Source organism: Dromiciops gliroides, chromosome 1, assembly GCF_019393635.1.
Source record: "Dromiciops gliroides isolate mDroGli1 chromosome 1, mDroGli1.pri, whole genome shotgun sequence".
NCBI classification, from domain to species: Eukaryota; Metazoa; Chordata; class Mammalia; order Microbiotheria; family Microbiotheriidae; genus Dromiciops; species Dromiciops gliroides.
In genome coordinates this window covers 322,032,812-322,059,803 of record NC_057861.1, presented here as the reverse complement: position 1 = coordinate 322,059,803, position 26,992 = coordinate 322,032,812, and the positions used below count along the sequence as shown (strand labels likewise).

The 26,992-nt window shown below is 41.5% G+C and overlaps 1 protein-coding gene across 1 annotated transcript in view; it reads left to right on the top strand.

The window, feature by feature from the left end:
* Nucleotides 1-26,992, top strand: part of SETBP1 (SET binding protein 1) — a 492,043-nt gene that overhangs the window by 323,194 nt on the left and 141,857 nt on the right. Inside the window, 28 exon segments of the mRNA XM_043979100.1 lie at nt 19,019-19,078; nt 19,080-19,109; nt 19,111-19,215; nt 19,217-19,255; nt 19,258-19,336; nt 19,339-19,451; nt 19,454-19,700; nt 19,703-19,735; nt 19,738-19,905; nt 19,908-19,990; nt 19,992-20,067; nt 20,070-20,111; nt 20,114-20,226; nt 20,228-20,890; nt 20,892-20,978; nt 20,980-21,240; nt 21,242-21,275; nt 21,278-21,328; nt 21,331-21,383; nt 21,385-21,528; nt 21,530-21,605; nt 21,608-21,700; nt 21,703-21,782; nt 21,785-21,896; nt 21,899-22,101; nt 22,103-22,331; nt 22,334-22,476; nt 22,478-22,505. Coding sequence (XP_043835035.1) covers nt 19,019-19,078; nt 19,080-19,109; nt 19,111-19,215; nt 19,217-19,255; nt 19,258-19,336; nt 19,339-19,451; nt 19,454-19,700; nt 19,703-19,735; nt 19,738-19,905; nt 19,908-19,990; nt 19,992-20,067; nt 20,070-20,111; nt 20,114-20,226; nt 20,228-20,890; nt 20,892-20,978; nt 20,980-21,240; nt 21,242-21,275; nt 21,278-21,328; nt 21,331-21,383; nt 21,385-21,528; nt 21,530-21,605; nt 21,608-21,700; nt 21,703-21,782; nt 21,785-21,896; nt 21,899-22,101; nt 22,103-22,331; nt 22,334-22,476; nt 22,478-22,505 — 3,445 coding nt within the window.

Below are 26,992 nucleotides of genomic sequence, written 5' to 3'. Positions count from 1 at the left end.
TAGAATTGCTGCAGAGATCTGTGGAAGATGGTGTGCCACTCAAGAGCTATTCCTAGAATGTTAATTCTATGGCATGGCAATGTTTTTAGTGAATGTTCATTTTGTTGTATTTTGTTATCAAATGTAACCTTTAAGTCTTCCAAACACCCATGGAAATTTGGACAAGACCCCCATTCCCTTTTTGAGTTTCAGTTTTCTTACATGTAAAAGGAGGGATTGGATTATGACCTCTGTGGTCCCATACAGCCCTAAAATTGCCTACATTCTATAAGACTGACTAATTGATAGATAGGGTAATATGAGTCAGGACCTGGCATGGTGGAGTCTAGTCCTGTGAATTTCTGTCTGGCATTGAATTCTATAGCCATCTTGTAGGAAAGGCTGGGGTTCTAGGTCTAGTTCAGCTGTCATTGAAAATAATCAATATATTCAATCCACATGGTTTTATGACATGTATTATACCCCCCTACACACTGTCAATATGCAATCGAAACTGTCTGAAATGTATTTAATTCTGCATTTTTAACAAGTGGAGCAGCTAAGAACACATCCCTAAGTCTAAATCATATTTGAAATAATACAACTAGAAAGATTATACAAAGACAAAGAGGCACTTATGTTTCATCTCAGTGAAGAACTCCCTCTGCCACTGAACATTAGCATAGTCTGAGCAGCATATTTATAGTGTTAAAGAAAACGCTGGGTTACCGAGAGATGAATTGTCCAGGGTTATACCGTCTGTATTTGTCATATGCAAGATTTGAACTATATCTTCCTGACTCCAAAGACAGTTCTCTATCTACTCTTCTAGGCTGCTGTTCATTTGAGGAAACACCAAGTTTAAATAAGATCTGTTATGTCACCTCCTACAAAAATCTGAACAAGTGACGAAAGAGTTCTAGAGATGGGGAAACTTGTTACCTCTGAGGGTAGCCCTTTCTACTTTCAAATGGAAGTTTTCCCTTCCAATCAGCCCCAAACTGCCCCTGCAGCTTCTGCCCATTGCTCCTCATTATGACTTCTAGAGGCCAAGTAAAACATCTCACCCCACTTTTCGATGACAACCTTTCAAGTACTTGAAAACATCCATGTTGGAGAAGATAAGCTCCAAGGTCCCTTCCAGCACTGAGATTCTAGGATCTTGTCATTCTTGTAAAGCAGCTTGGCTTCCATTTCTAATTCATGGATGTTTTATAAATATTTTTAAGCAATCAGGGGGGAAAGGCCAATTTTGTCAGAAAGACAAAACTAAAATAGTTTGGCCAAGTGTGACAGATTCTAAGGGCTTATAATTAGAATTAATGGGTGTCCCATAGACATCTCAAGTTCATCATGTATAAAATAGAACTCATTATCTTTCCTCCAAAAACCCCTTTTTTGAACTTCCCATTTACTTCTCTCTCTCTCTCTCTCTCTCTCTCTCTCTCTCTCTCTCTCTCTCTGCAGGACAATGAGGGTTAAGTGACTTTCTAGTGGTATTATCTCAAATATTATTTAGACTTAGGGATGTCAAGTGTCTGAGGCTGGATTTGAACTCAGGTCCTCCTGAATCCAGAGCTAGAGCTTTATCCACTGCTCCACCTAGCTGCCCCCTTCCCATTTACTTCTATGGCACCTGCATCCTTCTCATCAACCAAATCCATGACCTCAGTATTATCCTTCACTCCTAACTCTTACTGTGACTACATATCCAGTTACTTGCCAAACTATGACATTTCTATCTTGACAGCTTCTCTTGCCTACGTACCCTTCTCCTCATTCACACAGCTATCACCCTAGTTGAGCATAATCTCTTGCCAATACAATGACAACAACTTAATTGATCACTCAGCCTCTAGTCTCTCTCCATTCAAATTCGTCCTGCACACAGAAGCCAAACTGATTTTTCTAAAACACCGGCCTGACCATGTCATCCTTCTCTCCAATCATTAAATTCAACTGTTTTCACTGGGATCAAATATTAACTTTTTTGTTTAGGATTTAAAGGTCCTAAGAACTCTAGCCACCCTATAGTTTAGCCATATTGGCCCTCCTTTTGTTCTTCAAAATGAGATAATGAGATAATATTTCTAATGCACTCGGCCAACCCTAAAGCATTTATATAAATATTAGCCATCATGATGATGGTGGTGGTGATGATGACGATAGTAGTGGTTCTGATAGGACTCCTTTGTCCTTTCTCCATTCTCTTGTACTGGTTGCCCCCCATGCCTTGAATGTTCTCTAACTTTGGTCCTATTCTTAGAATCCTTGATCTCCCTAAAGACTCAGCTCAAGCACTACCTGGCTACTTACTCCATTGTCTATCTTTTCCTCCCAGCTCCCAATGGCTTCTCCTCCAAGATTATCTTTTATCCTCTTTGTATGTACACACACACACACACACACACACACACACACACACACACACACACACACATATATATATATGTATGTATGTATGTATGTATGTATGTATGTATATATATGTAGGTATGTGGGTATATAGATACAGATACAAATACAGATATATAGATATAGATACAGATGTATAGATATAGATATAGATATAGATATAGATATAGATATAGATATAGATATAGATATGGATATGGATATGGATATGGATATGGATATGGATATGGATATGGATATGGATATGGATATGGATATGGATATGGATATGGATATGGATATGGATATGGATATGGATATGGATATGGATATGGATGTAGATGTAGATGTAGATGTAGATATAGATATAGATGTTATTCCCCTGTTAAAATAGAAGTCCTGCCTCTGACACATACTGGCTGCATGATGGTAGTAAGTAAATTGCTTAACCTTTTGGTACTTTAGACCAAAGTTTCTTAAACTGTTGGATTCAACCCTAAATGGGGTCACATAATTGAATGTGAGGGTTCCAAAAATTTTGGCAGTAAATGTCTGATTTGTATACCTATTTTATATATCTATATACCCATAGTTACGTAAAAACTTCTTGGGCAAAAAGGGGTCATGAGTGGAAAAAGTCTAAGAAGCCCTGCTCTAGACAACTCTCCAGGAATATCATTTGCAGAGGTGACCTCTTGAATTGGTAGTTCTTTCACCTAGGAGTTCCCTATACCAGTGAAGTCATGTATCCAATCCCTATCCTATCCTCAGTGCATAAGACTATCCCTGGCAACATAGTAGGTACTTAATAGATGCTTGTTCACTGGTTTAATTGATACAAATTCCAGATCAGTTCTGTGACTAGGGACCATTCTGCAGAGGGCCATTTCACATAGGTATAGCACTGATCACAAAGGGGAGGAGACAAGAGGATTGATAGCTCAGCACAACCTGACATAGCATCTGTATATAGGAAGGAAGCCTGACAAATCATAGCTGATCAAGAGTATTCATTGAGTTCACCAAACAAGTCTCTTAAAGTTGGTTCACTTGTTAGGATTAAACAAAAAGGACTGTGAGACATTGTTCAAAGACAGTTTGTAAGAAGAGTTATCTGGACAAGGGTCCTGCACGGTTGCCAAATGAGGAATGGCCGACTGCTTACTGGGACATGGACATTAATTAACCCAGAGCTCTATGCCTGCTGACAAAGAGTCCAGACCCCACAGATTCCCTGGTACTTAGTTATCCCATCCTTCTCCAACGCCACCCCAAGCATGTGCTACCTGCAACCAATTTTGTGGTACTTGGACTCACTTCCAATAAGGCTCACACTAAGGGCATGGGGCAATAACAGTCTTTCTGGGCTGCTTTAAAAGCAGGGCTTTAGATGATTTCAGTGTCCTCTTGACATTTCAGACTTAATTTATAATCAATGGTTATTTTTAGGACTAGTGACAAAGAAGCTCAGGGAAAAAATGCATTTAGAGAGAAGAGAACTAGGAAGAGGGTGAGGAATCTTCTAAGTGAAAGAAAAGGATACTTTTTTCTCTTATTCTGCAGTTGTAGGCAAATGATAAAGAGGATCATGGGACTTCATTAGTTCTTTCCTACTTCTGGTGAAGTAGAAGGCAACAAGGTTGCTTCAGTGAAAAATTTCACTGTGTAAGACTTTAGGGGCTGAGTCTTCTCTCCTGGTCTCCTCCTGTGTTTATTTGAAAAGCCAGAGATGTAGGACTTTTCTTCTACTGCTTTTCCATAGAGGAAGGAGTGAAGCCTATCCATAAAAGTATATGCAGCTTTGCAGATGACCACATGAATTAAAAATGAGAGAGTTCCCATTCTGTCTCCCAGATCTTCCCAAACTCTGGGAAAGAACAAGTCCCCAGGCTTCTGTCTTGGCTCTAAATTGTTTATGCTACTTATTCCATGCCTGTGTACCCCCTGTTTTTTTTATGACAGGCATGGTGGTGTTGTTTAGATGCTGGGCCTTCAGTTGGGCACCCCCAGGTTTGAATTCTGCCTCTGACACTTAGTGGCTGTGTAAGTGTAGGTAAGACTTTAACCTCTCTGAGACTCAACTTTTCTCATCTGTAAAATGAAGAGACAAATACTTGCAGTACCTACTTCACAGAATGAGGTGATGGGGCTCAAATGAAATAATAGAAGTCATCCCAAAAGACTTAGTGGGGTTTTAAGCTATTTTAACTATTAAAGCTTAAAACTGCACTAAGACTGTTGAGACACCATATATTCAAAATGATCTGTGACCCTTAAAGATCTATTATTACTGACAAACTCTGATTCTTGACATACCATAGATTTTTCCCTCATCAAGTAAGCCTCCCTAATATTTTACTACTGTCAATTTCTGTGCTTCAGTAAAGCTCTCCCTACCTGTGCCTCCACATCTTTGGGTTTCCTGTCCTTCTTTGACCACAAATGCAGGCTTGTATAAGTCACATACATCCTTCAAAGTCCCTCTAGCTGAAAAAATTTAAATGTACCCATTAATTCATTCATTTACTCCATGAATTCATTCATTCATCAAACCATAAGTAAAAACCTCTGAGAATCTCTCTTCTCCTACATCAGCCTGCACTGATCTCTCACTTCTCTGGGCTTTTGTTGCACCCAAAGCCTATGAATGCAGTATAGTTACTTGTTTTTCTACAGGACAGGTTTGTCCTACACTGTTCTCTCAACAGGGTTATTGCTAGGTACAGCAGAAAGAGTGCTGACCTTGAAGTAGTGCAAAGTCTTTGGTTTAAGTACCAGATGTGTCCCTTCCTAGCTGAGAAATCTTAGGCCAGTCTCTTTACCATCTGGGGCCTCAGTGAATAGTAAACTCAAGGTATTGGGCTAGATAACTCTAAGGCCACTTCCAGCCCCAACATTCTGTAATTCTATGATTGTTCGATGTATGTTGGTGTTAGCTTTCCCATTAGATTATAAGCTTCTGACAGACTGAAGAATTTAATAAATGTCAACTTGACTGAAACACTCCCCATGGCTGGTCTCTCCTAAGAGGATTCCCAGTGAGGGATGACTCAGATGCTCTAATGAGCACAGGCTAGTGGCAGCTTCCATTTTCTAATGTCATGGTGTGCGTATACACCTATCCACATGATCAGTTGCAAAATGGCTGTTATTAGAGAAAGAGAAGGGAAGTCAAATGGACCAAGGGCACTGTTTTGTGGGTCATAGTGACCAGAACATATTTCTAAAACCATTTTACTTTGATGTCAGCAACTATATTACTGTGGAAATAAACCCACTTGGTAGAAGCTCAGTTCTAGAGAGCATTTTGATTTACGTCAAAACCATGGCTGCTGGACTAGGGGAACCCTCTACACTGAAGTGTCTTACAATAGGCAGATGTAAGAATGGTGGGGAAAATTGTATATCATGTATTGCTCAAAGTGCTTGTCCAGGTGCTTTCTTTTCCCTACCTGTTTCAGGTTTTACAGACTTCCTCTACATTGGACTGTAAGTTCTTTGAGGGAAGAAAGGATTAGTGTCAAAGTACCTTCTGTTTCTCTAATCTCCTCTAACATAACTACTATGGCATTGAACCATATCACAGGTTTCCACTTATGGTTTGATGGATGGATGAATGAATGAATGAATGGAGTAAATGAATGAATTAATAGATTAATTTAAAATTTTTTCAGCTAGTTTGGCATATTAAAACCTTTATAATGTCTAATTAGCTTGACTCTAGTCAGTAATCAAATATTTCTCTTTTTTTCTAATTAAGTTCCTTTTTATTTGCATGTGGCCTTTTATGGATTTTCTGTGTTTTTTATCCTTAGTAAAAAAGCAAAGAGCAATTTTTTAAAAGTCAAAAAGAAAAAAAATGCTTCCCTATTTTTGTCCAAGGTCTGTTTGGTGGATCTTCCTTTGACATTTAATTTGTAGGTATTTTATCTTTTAGTTAGTTCTTTCTAATAAACATATATACCCATGCACAAATTCCAGAGGGGAAAACTAAATTTTTAATTTTTTTTCTGGGCACACAGTCCAATTTGATTTACTTTTTTAAATCATTGTGCCCTAGATTTTAAACAAATATTTCTTGAGTATTGCATGTACCCACTCAAAATTATATAAGAAGCTGCCTCTGCTCTCAAGGAGCTTACCATTAACTTGAAGGGTTAAGAGCAAGATACACAGTCTACATGGAACAATGAGCACAATATTAAACCATATAAAGTGACCAGATTATGTTATATAATCTGGGTCCAAGACTTCAGCACCAAGTTAATAATATTGAGGGGCAGCCAACTCATATTTACCAAAAGAGAGGGCACCATAATTATTACAACATTGCAAATTTCTATAACACTCTAATGTTTACCAAGAACTTTTCTCACAGGCGATCACCATTCTACTTATTAAATCTAATACAGTCCTTCTTTATAGATTTCTTTATGCATTTGTCTCTTTTGGCCCTATTTTCTTCATACCCTTGGCCGATGGCTCTTGAAACCTTTTACTCATTGTTTCTCTGTCCTTCTCATTGGCTCCTTTCCTTCAGTGTACATGTAATGAGTAAGAATTCTCATGACCATTCTGTCCGTCCTAGACCAATATTCCCAACTTGTTGATGGAAATCTATAGTTGGATGCTCTTCTGTCACTTCAAACTCAATATGTCTCAAACCAGACTTATTTTATTGTACCCCAAACTATTTCTCCTGACTTCCCTTGATCTGTATATATCACAGTTATTCTCCTGATCAACCTGTTCAAGGCCTCAGGATTAGGTTTGCCATCTCTATATCCCCTAACTGCTGCCCAAATTTTATAAATTGTACCTCTACACTATCTTCTACCTCATTCCCTTTCCTGATATCACAGGATCATAGATTCAGAGCTGAAAGGGCTATCAGATGTCATCTAGTCAAACCCCTTTATTATATAGATGAGGAAAATTAGTTAAATGACATGTTAAAGGTCACAGAAGTACTGTGTCAGAGGTAGGATTTGAACCGAGGTACAAGCATGCTTTCTGTAGCAATTCATCAGTCTAATTCAGACATTCATTCTGTATTGCCTGCACTATTGCAGTGACATTCTATTAAACAGAGCCCATGCACCCTCTAACATTTCCACAGCACATGGCATAGAGCTAGGAATGCTTGATTTTCAGAAAACACACACACACACACACACACACAAGTGAATTGAACAAAACACTGTTCATGTCACTTGGCAGAGAAAGGCCAGAGTATACCAGAGACTGCTTTCTCCCTCTCCCCTTCATCAGTTGCTGGTGCAGCAGGTTCTCAGAAACTGAATAGTGCAATTAGAAAGCATAGTGTTTTAACATCATGAATGGATGCAGGTGATGCCACATTCTAATTAGCCCACTCTAAGCCAATATTGTGGCAGCCTCTTAAGTGGTCACCCTGCTGCTCCATGCTAATCTCTCACTCTCTCTCTCTCTCTCTCTCTCTCTCTCTCTCTCTCGCTCTCGCTCTCGCTCTCGCTCTCGCTCTCGCTCTCGCTCTCGCTCTCGCTCTCTCGCTCTCTCGCTCTCTCGCTCTCTCGCTCTCTCTCTGGCACTCTTTGGCGCTCTCTTTTTGTCTCTGTCTCTCTCCCCACTTCCTTCCCTTCTCTACTTTTCTCTTCCTCCTCCTTCCCATCCCAACACCCTTTCTCTCTTTCCTAAGCCTACTTCCACCTTATCTCCTGAAAACCTGGGTTTGTTTCAGTGTCACATAATGAAATGCCTAGGTTTCATTTACTGATGAGGACAACTGAGGGAGAGGTGGGCTGGCCAACAGAGAGCTTTCTTCATATATCTTAGTCTCATAGCCTTTTGCCCCTAATACTGAGAGGACACAACAGAGATTCCATTCTGATAAAGTTCTTCAAAAAAAGGAACTTTCCATTCAGTAGAAGTAAGAATACCTTAACAGCTAGAATTGCCCAAACTGGTAATGGATTGTCCTTAGCAGATTGTGTTTCCTGTCAGTAGAAGTATTAGAGCAAAAGCCAGTTCATCATTTTTCAGAGATTTCCTAAAGGGATTGTCGTACTGGATAAAAGTCTGACTAAGTGATCTCTGAAGTCTCTTTGACCTCTGATAATAAGTAGGTCCTACTTTCAAATTTTCTCAAAATACTTAACTTAGATTTCTTTCCACTTATTGCATTTTCCTTTGTATCCTGTTGTTTTTTGTTTTGTTTTGGTTTGGTTTTTTAAAAGATTTGGGGGGCAGGGCAATGGGGCTTAAGTGACTTGCCCAAGGTCACACAGCTAGAAAGTGTCAAGTGTCTGAGGTCAAATTTGAACTCAGTTCCTCCTGAATTCAGGGCCGGTGCTTTATCCACTGCGCCACCTAGCTGCCCCTGTATCCTGTTTATGTGATTGCCTTTGACAAACTTTTGTTAAGTTCTTTGAGAACAGGGTCTGTGTCACATCTAGCTTTGCATCTCCAGTAGTTAGCACAGCACCTCCAAAGGCTTCCCTTCAGTCTGGGTCTTTTATTGAGATTCTTTGCCCACAAGATTGTGCTTTTCTGACAGAATGGTTGCTCCCTGAGATGTGTCTTACACTCCTAGGTGGTGGGGGGGGGGACATCCTGGGCCTTTCTTAAGAGAAGCCATGGTCTTTTGATCTTTTTTGATCTCCTTTTCATCTGCTGCCCCAGAGGAGCCCATGAGCTCATTCTGCATGGAGAAGCAGGGATGGCTCAATTCTTCTTTTGGTGGTTTGTGAGGAGGTTTGGGTTAGAGGACAAATAAGAAACTTTAGAAATCCAACTTCCTCCATAGTCTTTTTTTTTTTTGGTGAGGCTATTGGGGTTAAGTGACTTGTCTAGGGTCACACAGCTAGTAAGTGTTAAGTGTCTGAGGCCAGATTTGAACTCGGGTCCTCCTGACTCCATGGCTGGTGCTCTATCCACTGTGCCACCTAGCTGCCCCCTCCATAGTCTTTTAAGAATTTGTCTCTTCTACATCCCCCCTTTCCCACTGCAAGCCACTGTTCCAGGAAAAAAGATGGGAACTATATTGACTTGAGATGGGAAAGGTCTTGATGGTAGCAGTGGCCATTTCCTTGCCAGATGAGAGAGAAAGATTACAAACATATGTTAGAGAATGATATTTTTTTCTGCTCCTACATTTACCTACCACTACCCCCTACCTGCATCTTTTTCCTCCTACTCTGTGGCACTTTGCTCTTCTACTAAATATAACAAAGGACAGCTCATCCCTTGAGGAGAATCCCGATGTCACTGTACATGTCAGTCCCTCCAGCCGCTACCGATGTTATTAATTTTTAAAACAAACTTCCTGATTGAGGTTCTGACTGCCTCTAAATTGTCTCTACAAGGAGACTGTGTACTAATTAACCCATAGAAACAATCAGCGATGTACCTTTTTCAAGTTTCAGGGTGATTAGAATATGAAAATGAAGAGCACAATGGTGCAGATGTTTTAAAATCACAGCAGACAGCAATTAGTGACACGGAAACCAGCTGCTTATCTCTCCAGATAAAGCCTCTTAATAGGGAATTACACTGGAGGAGTCATTACACAGATGGATCCGCAAATGATTTAAAGAGGAGGCGTTGCAGTATTAACTTTGATTGGTGAGCCAGGTTCTTGTCAGTCGTTCTGTTACCTCTGCAAGAAGGTAGGTTTGTAGTTGGGTCAGGGGGTTTCCTGAGATACTCGGAGTTCTACCTGTGTGCTAGGTCACAGTACTTATACTCTCTTAAAATTGCCCAAGGGGGAGAGAAGGCAACCCTGACCCACTGGTCACCAGGGGCACCTGCACTTTGGGAAATGAGCTTCATTGTTTGGGGATCAAGACAGTCAGCTGTCCGCTTACAGAAGAGAGAGGATTTGGGGTGTTGAAAGGGAAATAATTAGGCGGTTGATTGGCTGTGTTAGGTATTCCCCTGGAAAAGAAAAGACTCATTGTATTTTTCCAAGTGATTCTTGGGGCGGCTGGGTGTGTATGTGTGTGTCGGATGGTGGAGGCTCATCTTGGTAATCATTTTTAATTATGGGGAATTACCCTCTACTTGAAGAAGTGTATAGTAGGAGCCTTTGTTTGGGGGGTTAGCAATTACTACCGCCAGCAGTGAGAACAACTTCATCATCCATGGGGATTGTTAGGTAGGGCAATGCCATGGGGAAGAGATGGACCACATAGGCCTCTCCTTGGCCAGGACGGATTCTGGAAGAAGATAAAATGACTCTGGGGGTTTACTGGTGACCTTTGGATTAGTTAATGAGAAGGCTTCTTTCTCTATGTGTCCTGGGGACATTTAGGTATGGACCCCACCCCCACCTCACTCACACACACACACACACACACACACACACACACACACACACACTCTTCCCAAAACAAAGTCACTAATATTTACATAGTGTGGTGGAAAGAGCACCTGGCTGCTAGAAGCCAGAATTCTTCCCTGGTACTACTGCTAACTCATTGTGTCCACCTCTGTAATTAAGCATCACCAGGTGGTACATATCATTTGTCTAGTACTGTTCTGGTCCATCTACTCCATGCTGAGCCGTCCATCATCAAATTTTCATTATGGACCTACTAGGTCCCAGGTCTTGTGCTGAGAACTCGCAATACAAAGCCAAGAGTTAAATAATCTCTACCCTCTCAACATGCTAATAAAGTATATGGGTAGTATACTAGGTTGCATAAGATACAAAATATTGGGGCTGGCAGAAGTAAAGTTGGATGTTCTACCTGCATACACTTACCCCTGTTATCTCTCTGTACAAAGTCAGGAAATACCCTGATATGGGTAGCGTTTCTCTGGATCATTAATTGTATGCCTGTCCTAAGTCTCCTTGCATGGACAAAATGGAGGTGTTGCCTCTCTTTGGTCTCCATGGATCTGAACCTGCTCTTGGAACTTATTTGAGATATCCTCTGGATGCTACCTAAGCTCTGAGGTCCACCTGATAAGGAGGTAGAGATCCTCTGTTCTGGCGTCTCTGCCTGTCTCTCTGGCACTTCTTCATGTTGGGTGCCTGTCCCAGGCGTGCACCCAGATATCTACATTGGGCCTTCTTAATTTATTCCCACCAGTATTGGTATTCCTGCTGCTAGAATTCAAGCTGAACTGGGAGATGATGCTGCTCAGCATCAGAATTTCCCTAGAAGGCCCTTGTAGACTCTTAGGGGGAGCCTGATAGTAGCTAGGGTTTGTTTTCTTGCCTACAAAATAAGAGTATCGGACTGTGTGATCTCTGAGGGTCCTTGTAGCAATGATTCAACTTAGCAATATCTACCAAGTTACAGCTATTGACAGAGTTCTAGCCTTCTGTAAGTGAATCACATGCCACAAGAGTCTGAGACAAGACTGGTGACAGGGCTTCTAATCCTAGCTCTGCTAATTTGCTGTTTGACTTCTGCTGGTCACTTTCCTTTTCTGAGCCTCAGTTTTTTTCTTCTTTATGTAAAATGGGGGTTTAGATTGGGTGATAGCTAAGGTCTCTTCCATCTTAAACATTTTCTGATTCTAAGAAGGCCCTGAGGGTAATATAATATTAAATATAATTCAAGGAAAGAGCACTGGATTTGGAGTCAGGGCTTGAATATGAATCACCACTCTGCTAATATTACCTGTGTGACCATAGTTGAGTCACTTCAATTAGACTCTGATGAGGTTGGGCTGGATCAACTCTAAAGTTTTTTGTAATTCTTATAACCCCATAGAAAGTGACACAAATATCACAGCAGCCATTTAGGACCTCGGAAGACTCTTTTGTTCTAATAATGGTCTTAAATTTGTAGAAGAGTGAGTTTCAGATTAAGACATAGTCCATCCTTTTTTTTTTCTCTTCTCTGTTATGAGTAATGGATCTCTTGGAAGGGGAAGGAGACAGGGAAATAAAGATGATGCAAAAATGAAAGACTTAAGCATGTTTTAAAATAAGGAAATAGTTCACCTATAGGCAACTAAGTAGCACAGTTGGATAGATCCCTGGACCTGAAGTCAAGAAAATCTGAGTTCAAAGGTGACCTCAGGGGGCAGCTAGGTGGCACAGTAGATAAAGCCCAGTCCTGGATTCAGGAGGACCTGAGTTCAAATCCAGCCTCAGACACTTGACACTTACTAGCAAGTCACTTAACCCTCATTGCCCCCCCCCAAAAAAAGGTGGCCTCAGATAATTACCAGCTGTATGACCCTGGGTAAGTCACTTTACTTCTAAGTTTTCTCAACTTTAAATAGGGTTAATAATAGCACCTTTCCCCTGGGGTCATTGTGAGGATCAAAAGAAATTAATATTTGTATTAGCACAGTACCTGGTACACAATAGACTAAATAAAATCTTTTCCCTTATTCCCTTCCCTTCCCTTTCCACCTTTCAGATTCTTTACACATATTTTGCTCCCCCTACAAAAACTATTACTTGCAATTAGATGAAGTCATTTTTGGCAATGGCAGAAATATTTTTTTAAATCATCTCCCCTAGAAAATATTTTATGGCTGACACGCATTAGATTTTTCCCCCCATGAAGTAAAACTCTGGTTAGAATTCTTTTAGTGTAGCTTTGTGGTAGGATAACCTAGATTTTAATCATTGATACATCAGAACAAAGTTACTCCTTTTCAATAAAATAATCAACAAACATTTGTTTTGTCACCTATTATGAGGTAGGCATTGTGTTAGATACAGAGATAAAATTGAGCAGCCCCTGTCTTCAAGGAACATACATTGTTAGGAGAAATAGCACGCTTTTACATGTGCCTGTTCAGAGATGGTCATTTAAGTGCACATCTCTGCATGTTATTGCATGAATATATAAATAAAATAGGTGCAAAATAAATATGTGATGCTTGGGTTTGGGGTGAGGGGTGTAAAATGCACCAATATCCTGGGGCTCAGGCAAGAAAGGCTTCAAGTAAAAAGTAGGAAGGTAGAGATTGAACTGACCCTTGAAGGAGACTAGGGATCCTAAGAGGCAGAAGTGAGGAGGAAGTGAGCACATGCTAGGAGTGGAGGACAGTCAGTACAAAGTGTGAAGATGGGGGATTTACCACAGGCTTCCTTGTGATAGTAAATTTCCCTAGTGCTTTAAAAATAGGATTCCAGGAGCTAAAATTTGTTTTACTCTCAGGGCATAAAGGGCACATTTATTTCCTTAAAGTACAGCTGAATTAAAATGTGTACTCTAAGCACACACCAACTGTTAAGGAGTGGCTAAGAAAACATACTGGGGGTGCGTTTATAATTTAAAATTTACCATGGTTAACACAGAGCATGGTAAATAATGAAAGATCTAATGTACACTCATCTTATGGGCTATAGTTAAGGATCCACTGTGATCAGATGTTAAAAGATAGGGGTTCTGTCCCCAAGGAACTCATAACTTAAATGGAGAAAATAGAAATGGGTGTCTAAAAGCTAACAAAAAAAATCACAAAATGAAAATCTAAAAAGATGAGGATAATGTTTCTATTTTTCCTAGTCTTCTTACCCCCACCCACACTTTGGCCTGACCCCATATCCCACTGCTTTTTTCATACTCTTATACTTCACGCCTCTCCATAGAGTAAGTGCTCAGTTCTCAAGGCAGGACGTATTGGAACTGACAGCCTCGTGTACATAATACGTCCTAGTTGACAGATAAAGAAATGGGATTTTCTGAAGTACAACTAGATACAGCCATCACCCAGGACTTGTGAGGAGCCAGGCTTCCTCTGACCCCATTGAAAGCCACTCTCCTCCTTTCTGTCTCTTTCCCTCCTCTCTTCCCATCTGACTGGAGGGTTTAAAGGACCATTTCCCTGCTATTACTCCTGATCGTTTGTTGTGCTTCCCTTTTGTCCACCATGCCCTTTGATTGTAGTGCTCTCTCAGCAGGGCAAATTGAAGCGGAGACATTAGGAACAATGGGATCAGGCAGTGATCCAGATGGATACACTGAGAACCAAATACACTTAACTGCATTACTTTCCGCTGATCTGCTACTTCTTTTAAGTAACCAGGCCCACCTATCAAATGCAGGCGGTGAAATCCAACCTCCTTACAATCATATAGTCTTTGTCTGAGGAAGAATTAACTGGCAAGTGAAATAATTAGGAGGTGGGGAAGAGCTAACATTGCACTGGAAGAAGAAATTTCTTACAAGAGTAATAAGTCATTAAATGCCTAGCAAGCTCTTTTACCCAAAGTCTAACAATTTTAAGCGCCACGTATTGTTATAAACTCTCAGTTGAATACCAACTTTCCCACTCCTGGTGATTTATCATTTGTTATTCACTTATTCATCCTGCATGAGTTATAGAGTTCCCCATAACTTGGTATTCTGGACTTATCATAAGATGCATCTGATTCACTTTATTGATAGATAGAATGTAAACTCATCAATGTAAGCAGAGATTGCTTAATTTTTGTCTTTATGTCAGATAAAGTCTTGTCAATTGAAGGATAGACAGGTGCACTGACAATCACTGTGCTCCATGGAACAATGGTGTTTGTGAGACCAAAGCTCTCAAGAAACCAACAAAAAACCCACATTTGGCCTGAGCCAGATTAAAATATAACTGAGAAAAGATTAACAAAATAAATAAAAATACAAGACAACATAGGTAATATTAATTTGTGGTTTCCTAAGTCAAAATGAGCCCTCCAGGCATCTGCATCTGTTTTAAGTTTGACAGATTGGAGATTTAGGCCAATCTCCACTCAATGCATGGGCCACAGGTATATTATTACAGTCATATATATATATTTTTTTTTTTAAGATTTTTTTTTCTTTTTTTTTGTTGACTCAATTGGGGTTAAGTGACTTGCCCAGGGTCACGCACCTAGTAAGTGTCAAACGTCTGAGGCTGGATTTGAACTCAGGTCCTCCTGACTCCAGGGCCAGTGCTCTATCCACTGCTCCACCTAGCTGCCCCCCACAGGTATAGTATTACAAAGAAGTGATCTTCCAACATCTTTTTGAAGACCTCTAGTGAAAGGGAATGAATTGCCTCTCAAAATGTAACTATTGTCTTGTTGGACAGCTCTTATTCTTAGGAAGCCCTCCCTTTTTGTCTACTATTTATTATCTGCTTCTCTATCATTTTTACTTAATGTTCCTATCTGTGTCCTCTGAGACCAAGAAGAACAAATCTAATTATGCTTTTTCATAATAACCAGAATTATTGTTGTTCAGTCATGTTCAACTCTTCATGACCAGGTGAACCATGCTGTCTATAGGGTTTTCTTTCTGGAGTGGTTTGCCATTTCTGTCTCTAGCAGATATGGGAAACAGACATTAAGTGCTTTGCCCAGGTCACACAACTAATAAGTGTCTGAGACTGGATTTGAACATAGGTCTTCTGACTCTAGGCTGAGGGCTCTATCCACTGAGTGATCTAGCTGCCTTGATAGCCAAGATATGCATTCTCAGTTCCTTTACCAGTATTTTATGTACTGTGGTTTTACATATCCTCTCCATTCCAGTCAACCTTCTTAGTATACACTCTAGTTCATTACAGTAGCCTTCTAACTGATCTCCCTGCCAACAGTCTCTCTTCTTGAAATCATCCTCCACAAAGCTGCCAAAGTGATATTGATAAAGCTCAGGTTTGACCAAGTCATTCTGGTGCTCAGTCAGCTCTATTACCCTCCGTTGTTACTGGGATCAAAATACAGACTCCTCTATTTAGCATTTAAACCCTTTCACATTCTGTCTCCATCCTACCTTACAGTCTAATTACACATTCATACTTGCTTTCATACTTGCTATAGTCCAGCCAAGCTGGATTTCTTAGTTTTGTTCTCACCACACTATACTCTGCCTTCATGTCTTTGTACTGGATGTCTCTGATGCCTAGAATGCACCTCCCTCGTCACCTCTGCCTCTTAACAACACCCAGCTTCCTGCAAAGCACAGCTAAGCTTCCGTTCATCTCCTTTTATTGTTGTTCAGTCATGTCCAACTCTTTCTGTCTCCATTTGGGTTTTTCTTGGAAAAGATGCTGGGAGTGGTTTGTTATTTCCTTCTCCACCTCCTTTTGCAGGTGAGGAAACTGAGACAAACAGGCTTGAGTGACTTGATCAGGGTCAAACAGCTAGTAATTGGCAGAGGTTGGATTTGAACTCAGGAAGAAGAGTCTTCCTGACCACAAGCCCAGCACTCGCCACCATTCATCTCCTACATGAGGCTTTTCCTGCTATCTCCTACCACTGCTACCCCCACCTCCTCCCACCCCCAAATTAACTTGTATTTTACTTTGTTTATATTTTTAGTTTACTATATGTGTATTTGTTGCTTATGGTAATAGAATGTTTGCTCCTCAAGGCTAGTGGGGTTATCCCCAGTGCCTAGCATAATGCCTTGCACAGACTAGAGACTCTTTATAAATCTTTCTAGACTCATTGATTTTACCTGTACAAACACCCAGATACAGAAGCATATTATTCAGGGATTTAAAGAACAGCTGTCCCCATAATGCAGAAAATGCAAGCCTCCAAAACTGCTACCCTGGCTCTATCCCATGGGACACAGCAGACATCCCAAAAGTTTGAGTAAAATCTTAAGCTTTCAAAGCTTAACATATATAAAATCAACCTCAAAGGTTAAGCAGACCCAAACACCTCTAACATCTTTTAACTTTAGAACATGATTAACCATAATTTGACCTAAATATTCTTGCCAAGGGTTCTGCTCCAGTACGGTAGTTTGGTTCTTACTGGAAAACCTTCAAAAAGCTGTAATCTATCTTGAGAATAGTTTCCCATTAGGGCTTCCTCCTCCTGCCCTAACTTGTTTTTTTTTTTTCCTCTCCAGTCCTGTCCCTTCTAACCAAGGTGTACTTCCCTTATCTTAGCCTTGGTTTCCTTACCTATAAAATGATGGCATTGTAGTAGAAAAACATTAAAGTACTTACCAGTACTTTAAATCTTTGATCCTATGATTTTTTGGGGGGGGGTGGGGTGGGCAATGAGGGTTAAGTGACTTGCCCAGGTTCACACAGCTAGTATCAAGTGTCTGAGGTCATATTTGAACTCAAGTCCTCCTGAATCCAGGGCCAGTGCTTTATCTACTGTGCCACCCAGCTGCCCCATGACTATTTTTTAATTGATTAATTTCTTAATTTTAATGGAATTAATTTCTTAATCTAATTTTTAAATCTTTGATCCTTCGATCATTTCTTGAACCTGTTTATATTTTCAGTCCCCCACTTTGAGGTACACACATTCTTTGAATTTTCTAACAATGATCTAAAATCAAGTTTTGTTATTGTTGTTTTTAAGTATGTGTGTCTTTATTTCGAGCTTTAAAAGCTGCCCCCTGGTTCTAGTGTTCATGAACCTGATGAATAAGTCTGCATATATTCACCCTATTCATTTTGATCCTGTTCCCCCACCCTTGAATGTTTAACTGACCTCCATTCTTTTCAGCTAAGAGAATTCCAAGGAAGCTTCTAAAGTTCTGAAGTGATTCAGTCAAGGGTAGGCTTGGGATGAAGCCAGGTTGGCAAAATTCCGAGGCAGTATCCCAAGAGGGATATTGATTTTCCTTGAATAGTCCATTCCCAGGGTGTGCCTCTGAATATGAAGAACCCCCTATAGAAACTATAAGAAATTGTCTTAAGAGGGTTAAAGGATCCCCATTAGAAGTGAATTACAGTAATTATTTTTCTTAGAAAAAATGTAATTATTAATGTTAATAGCTTATAAAGGATGTTACTGTTTATAACACCCTATGGGGGTGGGGTATAGAACCTAAAATAAAACTATAAGCTGGAATGATGGATGGTTGAAATTCCCATTCCCTCTCCTCTTTCCATTTCTCTTCTGTCCTCTACTGTTCCCCCCCATCCCCCTTTTCCATGGGTGGCATACCCTTGTTTGTACTTCTAGCCTTCAGATCTTAGAATTTCTTTTGCGCTCTCCTATAGAAAATGCTTACTTGGGGCAGCTAGGTGGTGCAGTGGATAGAGCACCGCCCTGGAGTCAGGAGTACCTGAGTTCAAATCCAGCCTCAGACACTTAACACTTACTAGCTGTGTGAACCTGGGCAAGTCACTTAACCCCAATTGCCTCACAAAAAAAAAAAAAAAAAAGAAAATGCTTACTTAATGAGTTGTGACACCAGCACTTCACTGAGATGTGAACAACATTGTAATCTACAAAATATCCAGGAACAATTGAAGAAGGGAAAGAAGTTCATTTTTTAGGATGAGGTTGGAGAGGGTGTAGGGAGGTATCATGGTAGAAACCCTAAGCTAGTAATTAGAAAACCCAGGCTCTCGTCCTGCTTTCCTATTAAACATCTGTGTGACCTTGGGCAGAGCTTCTTTCACCTGGGCTCCCTCATCTGTAAAATGACTGGTTTGTACTAAATGGCTTTTAAAGTCCATTTCAGCCCTAACATTCTATGATTCTAATTTTAAACTTAAACTAGTTAGACTATGATTCTATTTTATTTGAAAGCAGGGGCCTTGAGATTAGACCCCATTTAAGGTTCATTTGAGAACAATGTTAATATAGTTTTATCACTGCAGTTTAAGGAACCCTTATAAAATGGCTTGGAGTTAGAAGAAGTTGTTAAAGTAGTCATTTGCCTCTAACTTTCAGATATTAAGAGCCTCAACATTAACTTTGTTAATGGCACCAATGTACTCATCTGCCTCCTCCTTCTCTTTCTCTCAGGTTTATGAGAAGCCACAGAAACACTCAGCCCTCCACTATGATCCCAGCCTCCAACAGGAGCTTCACTGGAGACACCTTAAAACCAAAGCAGCCAGCAAAAAAGCAACATCCAGAGCCACATAGATTGGTCTGCCAGCTTGGATAATGGGCCCCCCACTCAAAATTGCTTTATCGGTACAGAGTCTAGTCGAGAAACTCCAGGCAACCGCTAAGATTCCCACCCTTGAGCCTGTTGGCTACCTTTGCCAAAACCCCAAGGGAAGAAAGGTAGCATGAGCAACACATGGAGCCAGTTGTCCAGCAGTAGCAAAGAACTGCTTTTGGTCATGTGGTCCCAGCCCCAAGCAACATCAGTTCACCAGCCCAGACCACCAGCTCAGCTGAGTGCAATGGACTCCCGCCCTTAGTAGACCAAGATGGGAGGAGGATCAATGGAAACCCCCAGATCCTCCTACTGGAAACAGCAAGAAGAAGTCAAGTAAAAAAGACTTAATCAATCAAACCATACAAAACTCAGACCTGGACTGGGTCAAGAATGCCCAAAAAGCATTTGAGACCAAAACTCATGATAACGTGGAAGGGAAAAAGGAAGGCTACTCCACAGATAACGTCCAAGAAGTATCACCAGCCAGGCAGAATGTGAGTTCTATCAGTAATCCTGAAAATGATATGAGTCACGTCCGATTACTATCCCTATCAAGACTCCAACCCTAGACCCACTAGCCATAAAAGGAAGAAAAGGCAGTCTGTGAAAACAATGGTGGAAAAAATCATACCAGAGAAAGCCTTGGCTTCTGGAATCCCCATGAGCAGTGAAGTAGCTAGCAGGATGCTCTCTCATCCTGAAGGAAGTAAGAAAGATCCTCGTACTACCAAGCTTGCTAAAATTATGAGAGTGAGCCCTCCTCAGTTGTGCTGGAGGGTGTTGGAAGTGCTGAGAAGGTTCTCTCAAGTAATGCAGCCAGACTGCGAAAAAACTCCGCTGGTCATGACTCCTCCACCATGCACAGATCCACCCCTCTCAAGCAAGCTGCCAGAAATTCAGCACCCTAATTTGCCGCAAAACGGAGGTGGACCTGCAGCAAACCAAAACCCCCAGTGTGCTGCGGGAGTCAGGCCAGTGTACCACATCTGAAAAACTCATGGTGGAAACCACCTTCTGCATATCCTATCACCCCTCTAGTCCTCTGTACACAAACACAGACAGTCCTCACTGTGATCACGCCAGTTAAAAAGAAGAGAGGACGACCAAAGAAACAACCTCTACTCACTGTTGAGACAATTCATGAGGGAACTTCCACCAGCCCAGTCAGCCCAATCAGCCGGGAATTTCCTGGCACTAAGAAGAGGAAGAGAAGACGCAATTTGGCCAAACTGGCCCAGTTAGTGCCAGGAGAGGAGAAATCCATGAGTGAGATGAAATTTCACAAAAAAGTTGGAAAGCTTGGTGTTCTGGACAAGAAGACCATCAAGACCATCAACAAGATGAAGACCCTTAAGAGGAAAAACATCTTGAATCAGATCTTGTCCTGCTCCAGCAACATTGCCCTGAAGGCAAAGGTGCCACCCCAGACCAACCCTGGGGGAGCAGCCATTGACGGCAGACTGGGTAAGCAGATCAATGTCAGCAAAAGAGGGACCATCTACATTGGCAAAAAGAGGGGCAGAAAACCTAGGGCAGAGCTGCAGCCCCCATCTGAAGAACCTAAGACAGCCATCAAGCACCCAAGGCCTGTTTCTAGCCAGCCGGATATTCCAGCCGTGCCTTCCAACTTTCAGTCACTTGTGGCATCTTCACCAGCAGCTATGCACCCACTTTCCACGCAGTTAGTCGGGTCTAAGGGCAACCTGAGCCCCGCCAGCACTGAAAGTCAATTTTTCAGAGTTGAAAACTATGCCAAATCTTCAGCCCATCGGTGCTCTTCCTACCAAAACCCAGAAAGGATTACACGGCGGAACCCTGGAAGCTGTCCGCCTCCAGGTTGATGGCCAACTCACCCTCTCACCTGTGTGAATTGGGTCCCTGAAGGAAATCACACTGTCACCTGTGGAGTGAGTCACACAGTGAGGAGACATCCCTAGTGACAGCGGCATCGGGGACAGACAATAACAGCACATCTGACCAAGCCGAGAAGAGTTCAGAATCTCGCCGGCGGTACTCTTTTGACTTCTGCTCTTTGGACAATCCGGAGGCCATTCCATCTGACACCAGCACAAAGAACCCGACATGGCCACCGGCAGAAGCATCTCATCGTGGACATTTCCTCACCCACGAAAGCATCAAGAAGCCAAAGCACAAGCGGAAAAGAAAAGCCTGCAGAACCGCGACAACCTCCAGTTCCTTGCAGACCTAGAAGAGCTTACCAACAAGTTTCCAGATGTTCAGGATCTCCCACCGGAGTTATACATTCTATCACGAGAACCCGTATCCAGTATTTTTAGAATCAACTTTGATCAACTATTACCCGGTGCCATATATACAGTATGACCCCTTGCTCTATCTTCGAAGGGACCTCAGACATGAAGGTCCAAGAAGAAGCGTGTAGGCCTGCCAAAACCAATGACACCATGACAAAGGTGCCTTTTTTACAGGGTTCAGCTACCCTATCCCCAGTGGAAGTTACTATGCACCCTATGGAATGCCTTACACATCAATGCCTATGATGAACCTTGGTTATTATGGTCGTACCCAGCTCCTTGTACCTATCTCACACTCTTTGGCACAGCCTCGCCATTTATGAGACCAACGGTGCCACCACCCCAGTTTTCCACGCAAGCTCCCTGTGAAGATATCCAGCACTGCCGAGGCATAAAGCAAAGCATGGAGTGCATCTGCAGACACCCGTTGGCATGAGTCTTGGAGACATACAGCCCTCTCTCATCCCCAAAGGGTGGTAGTTTCTGGGTTGTCCAGTGGTCGCCTCCACAAAAGGAAACACAAACACAAACACAAGCACAAGGAGGACCGAATCCTGGGGACCCATGATGACCTGAGTGGTCTCTTTGCAGGCAAGTCTACAGGCTTCTCTAGCCACGTCTTGAGTGAGCGGCTGAGCAGTGCTGACAAAGACCTCCCCATAGTGGGGTGAGAAGAGTAGGCATAAGGAGAAACAGAAACACCAACACAGTGAGATCAGCCACAAAGCTTCCAAGAGCAACTTTGAGGTTGACACCCTGTCGACCCTGTCACTCTCTGATGCCCAGCAATGGACACAGGTGAAGGAAAAAGGAGACGTTAGCGGAGACCCTGCTGATTCCTGTACAAAGAAGTTCTCCAGTGGCAGTAGTGGAGAGAGCAGCGGCACGAGGTCAGAGACTTGGATGTGTTTGGAGACATGAACCCATTGAATGACAAGTGGGACAGTGAAGTGAGGTGGGAGTAAAAGAAGAGCTTTGAAGGCTTTGGAACATACAGGGAAAAGGACATCCAAGCCTTCAGGATGAATCGAAAGGAGAGAAACCACCTATGACTCCTCAGTGTCTCCAGGTAAGTCCATGGCTCGGAACCGACTGTTCTAAATGAAGGAGATATTGCCCACCACAGACATCTTATTTAAAGGTTAAGTCAGTTCCTTACTTCCCAGGCTTTGGACTTGAGAATTTCATCATGTTCACTATTCAAAGTGCTGGAATCAAATGAAAGCCAGTTTCATCTTACAGTTGGTTTAGTGATTACATAGCATTTCTGTCCATGGTTGGTTAGGTTTCCATAGTACACCCTTGTCTGTTCTGTTTGTTCTCTTGGGAAATTATTTGAGGTCCATGAGCCTCCTGTAGCTGGAAGATTCTTTTTTGGGGGAGTTAAGCATATTATTATTTTATTAATATTATATACCAGTAAAGGATTGACCACATGTTTCCCTAATTTCTCATGTCCTCAGGCCACTTAGTAGAGAAGTTGGCAGATTCTTAATTGCAAAATCACTTGCTTCTTTATCAGAGATGAAAGAAAAATGTGGGAGATGTGGTCAGGTGGAGTGGATTGTCATTGGTGGGGGCAGATAGGGAAAAACCTGTAGGTTTCTCTACAAGATCCTACAAATGTCAGGGCCTCCCATTATCCTATCAAAGAGCACAGAGTTAACCTGAGATGCCCCTTTCGGCAGCTGGGACCCCACTCAGAGATTCTCAGCAGGTTAATTCTGATCAACCAGCTAGTCACAGACCCCAGCCTAGTCAGATCAAGGCTTTTGCTCCTGAACACAGGACTCTTCTTTCACCTCCTAGTATTTAAAAATGGTGGGTAAAGCTCAAGGAAGATGGGGAAATTAGAGACTAACAGCATCCGCTCTCTCTCTCTCTCTCTGTGTGGAGCCTGTCTGCATTTAAAATGCTGGCTTAGGAAGCCACAGCAAGGGGCATGAGGCTCACCATTCTCTTTGCATCTCATCTAGTTTTAGGCTATAGGGAGAGAGCATGGCTGGGGGAGGGGTGTGTGTGTGTGTGTGTGTGTGTGTGTGTGTGTGTGTGTGTGTGTGTGTGTGAGAGAGAGAGAGAGAGAGAGAGAGAAAGAAATGGTGCCATAACTCCTTTCAATATGGTACAGTGGAAAGGATGCTGGCTTTGGAATCATATGACCTAGGGTTCAGATCCTATCTCTATCACATACTCTCTAAGTAACCTCACTTAACCTTTCTTGGCATCGGTTTCCTCATCTGTAAAATAGAGACCTTGGGCTAAATGCCTTCAAGTTCCTTTCAAGCACTAAATCTATGACCTGTGAACCTCCTTTTATCCTGAGGGCATTTCTATTGAGGAGGAAAAGACAGCTCAGAACTGCTAAAGTTGATGTACCATACTAGCAGCATTCATCATATCCCCTTCCTGCTACCTGTGGCTTCCTAGCTGTGGGAAAGATTCTGTCATTATCCCCTCCCCCACGTTCCCTTACCAACTCTCACATCCCCCTCGCCCCCAGAGTCTCCTGCTTTCCTGTCAGTATCCCCTACAAATCACCGGATGGGTTATAAGGTTCCCGATGAAGAGCTAAGTAAGTAGCTCCTTAACACATAAAAAGGATGGGATCCCTGCCTTAAGTGTCAAGACAGTTATAAAACCACAGTAATATACAACTCTTTACCCCAAAGCTAAGAATTAAAGCCCTCCTCCCATGGCTGAAATGCAGAAGGATTGGAGGAGGATACAAATCTCTGAGGCCTGCAAGAGCTTTTTCATCCATTCCCTCCTCATATTCCTCCTCAGGAATGAATAATTATAGAAGGTGGGAGCTGTCCATTAATGAATAATTAGATACATTTTCCGGGCTAGCATATTTCAGAGAGAAATATAGTTATTAGTTAAGAGTCATCATTTAAGGAATGTTCATTTTCCCCTTTTCAAGCCTCCACCCTAAATCGCCAGCATAGGATTTGTTATGGTGGTGGTCTCTTGGGTTAATGAAGGCCAATTAGCATTCCTGTCTTTTTTGGATATGTTGCAGGAGATAAATGATACAACTGATTTTTTTCTCCCAAAGTCAATTGCAAGTCTGGCCTTTCACTGGCATTGGCCTTTCTTGTGGATCCTTAGTATCATGCAGAGTCTGGATGGCAAAGCCTACTGAGAAAGAAGTTTAAATAACCCTGAGCCCAAGGCATGTTCCTGATTTCCCTTTCAGCCTGACAGAGCTGAACCTTGGGACCTCACCTAGCCAGGGGCAGAGTTTGGTTCTCATTTCTGCATTTTCTGAGCTTTAGGTTGATGGAAAACATTGTCACGGTTTTCACTCAGAAGAATCAACAAACAAGAAGCATAACTTGTCAGAAAATAAGAGAGTTATTTCAGGGCAAGCCGAGGGGGGCCTGTCACCATGATCACACATTAAGAAACAATCTGATTAATATTTTCCTAAACCAGACTGTAATTTTCTGTGGTTGTTTGAGCTTCAATAAATTGCCCAGTTATGGACCCGGCTCCTAGCATTTTCAAAGGGCTCACAGTTAGCTTCCATTCTCTTCCATAACGCCTTCCTTGTATTTTCCATTTGTATGGCTCTAGTGACATTTTTATCCAAAGTGCCTTCACATCTGTTATCTCCCTTGATCCTCACACCTGCCCAATGAGACAGAAAAAGCAGGGCAGCAGTGTGAATAGTTTGAAAGATCATAGGGCTTGGGAATCATAAAACCTGGGTTCGAGTTTCTGCTATTAAATGATTATTTAATCAAAATTATTATTTAGTAAATTAGTTATTGTTAAAATATTATTTATAAAATTGATTATCAAATTATTAGCAGACATCTAGCACAGTGGTGAGAGCTCTGGAGTTGTCATAGAAAGGTCCTGGTCTCAATCTCACCTGAAATATTTACTACCTGCTCAAACCTGAGCAAATCACTTAAATTCTCTGAGTCATATTTTCCTCGTCTATAATAATGTCACCTGTCCCACAGGATTGTTGCAAGGCTCAAATGAGGTAACATATCTAAACCTTAAGATGCTATATAAATGTCATCAAGATTATTATTGTTAGCTGGGTGACCTTGGGAAAGGCTCTTCACTTTTCTGGGCCTTGGATTCTTCCTCTGTAAAATGAGAGGTTGGAGCTAAGTGACTCCCAGCATCCCATTCTGTCTCTCAAACTCTATGATTATTTTTTATCCTTATTTTATCCCCTAAGGAAACTGAGGCCTAAACAGTTGTTGTGACTTGACCAACATCAAAAAATTAATCAGTAACAAAGCCAGCACTAGAAAGAATCAAGGTCTCCTGACTCCCAAGCCAGTGTTCTTCCCACTGTCTATTCCTTTCAAAAACATATTCACCCATCAAATTACTAGTCTTCCCCTAAGGTGGCTGAACAGTGATTATACAACTGATCAAGAGAAGTAGAGTAATTAAGGAGACTTTCTATTACTTAATTCAAAACCAATGTAGAATCATTCCTTACAGCCTAATCTTCTCTAATGTCAACCTTTAATGTCTTCAGTGATGGGTCTTCGATCCCTTTCCTTTCAGAGGTTCAGTTTAGCAAAGTATTTGTGAAATATTTAACCATGTGTATAACACTGGCTTAAGTGAGTATATTGCCCATGTCTTAATGATGTTGTTGACAAGCCTCTTGAGAACTGAGCTAGTTTCTCTTTCTTTGGTTATCTCAATGGGATTAAGAGAGACTTCATTCATTGCTGCCCTCATTCCACTTCTTGCCTCCATCCTTGGTTGCTCCTAAACATTCTTAAGAGCATCAGATAATGGTCTTTAATACAGCCTGGAATAAGATACCAGCCACCATAGTAGTTACCGCCCAGGCATTCACTAATACTTGGGGAGAGTTCATCTTAAATGTTATATGTTCCACACCTTTTCACATAGACGTGAGAGCAGTTAAAATGAGATTTTGGTTACACAAAACCATTAAGATCCCTGGATGATTTTATCTGAGTTGTAGTTTTAGCCTTGACCAAAGTATAATTGTGGTGAGAATTAAAAAAAAAGAAACTGCTTCCCATCTTATTGCCGTCTCCTGCCTGCGATTCTTCATGTATCTTGAATAGTGCTCTCCCGAAGAGTTTATAGTTCATATTAAAAAATATTATGAACGTGCTACCCCACGGAGGCATTAAATTTTAAAATGAACCAAGAGATATATCGGGTATTAGACCTCTGATGACACTTCTTTGGGATCAGGGTAGTGAAAGACACTAGATTATAAATGGAAGTCATTATCAGTTATGGAGAGAGGAAATTTAGAGACCGCCATTTAGGCAATAGCAGGCAGTTGCACACTTCATTTCCCCGTCAGCAGTCAGAAAATAAGTTTTTCCCATCCTCTGCCCAGCCAGATGGCAATAAAAAAGTTAGCTTTCTTAGCCATCTCCTATTCATATCTCAGTTCATACCCATTTCCATACAACCAACACTTTCTTCTCCTCCTTCGCTTTCTCCTTCTTGCCTCTTCTTCCTTCTCTTCTTCCTCTCTCCTTTTTGGAAGGTGGTGACTATGAGGATTTGTTTGTATAGTGTAAGCCAACT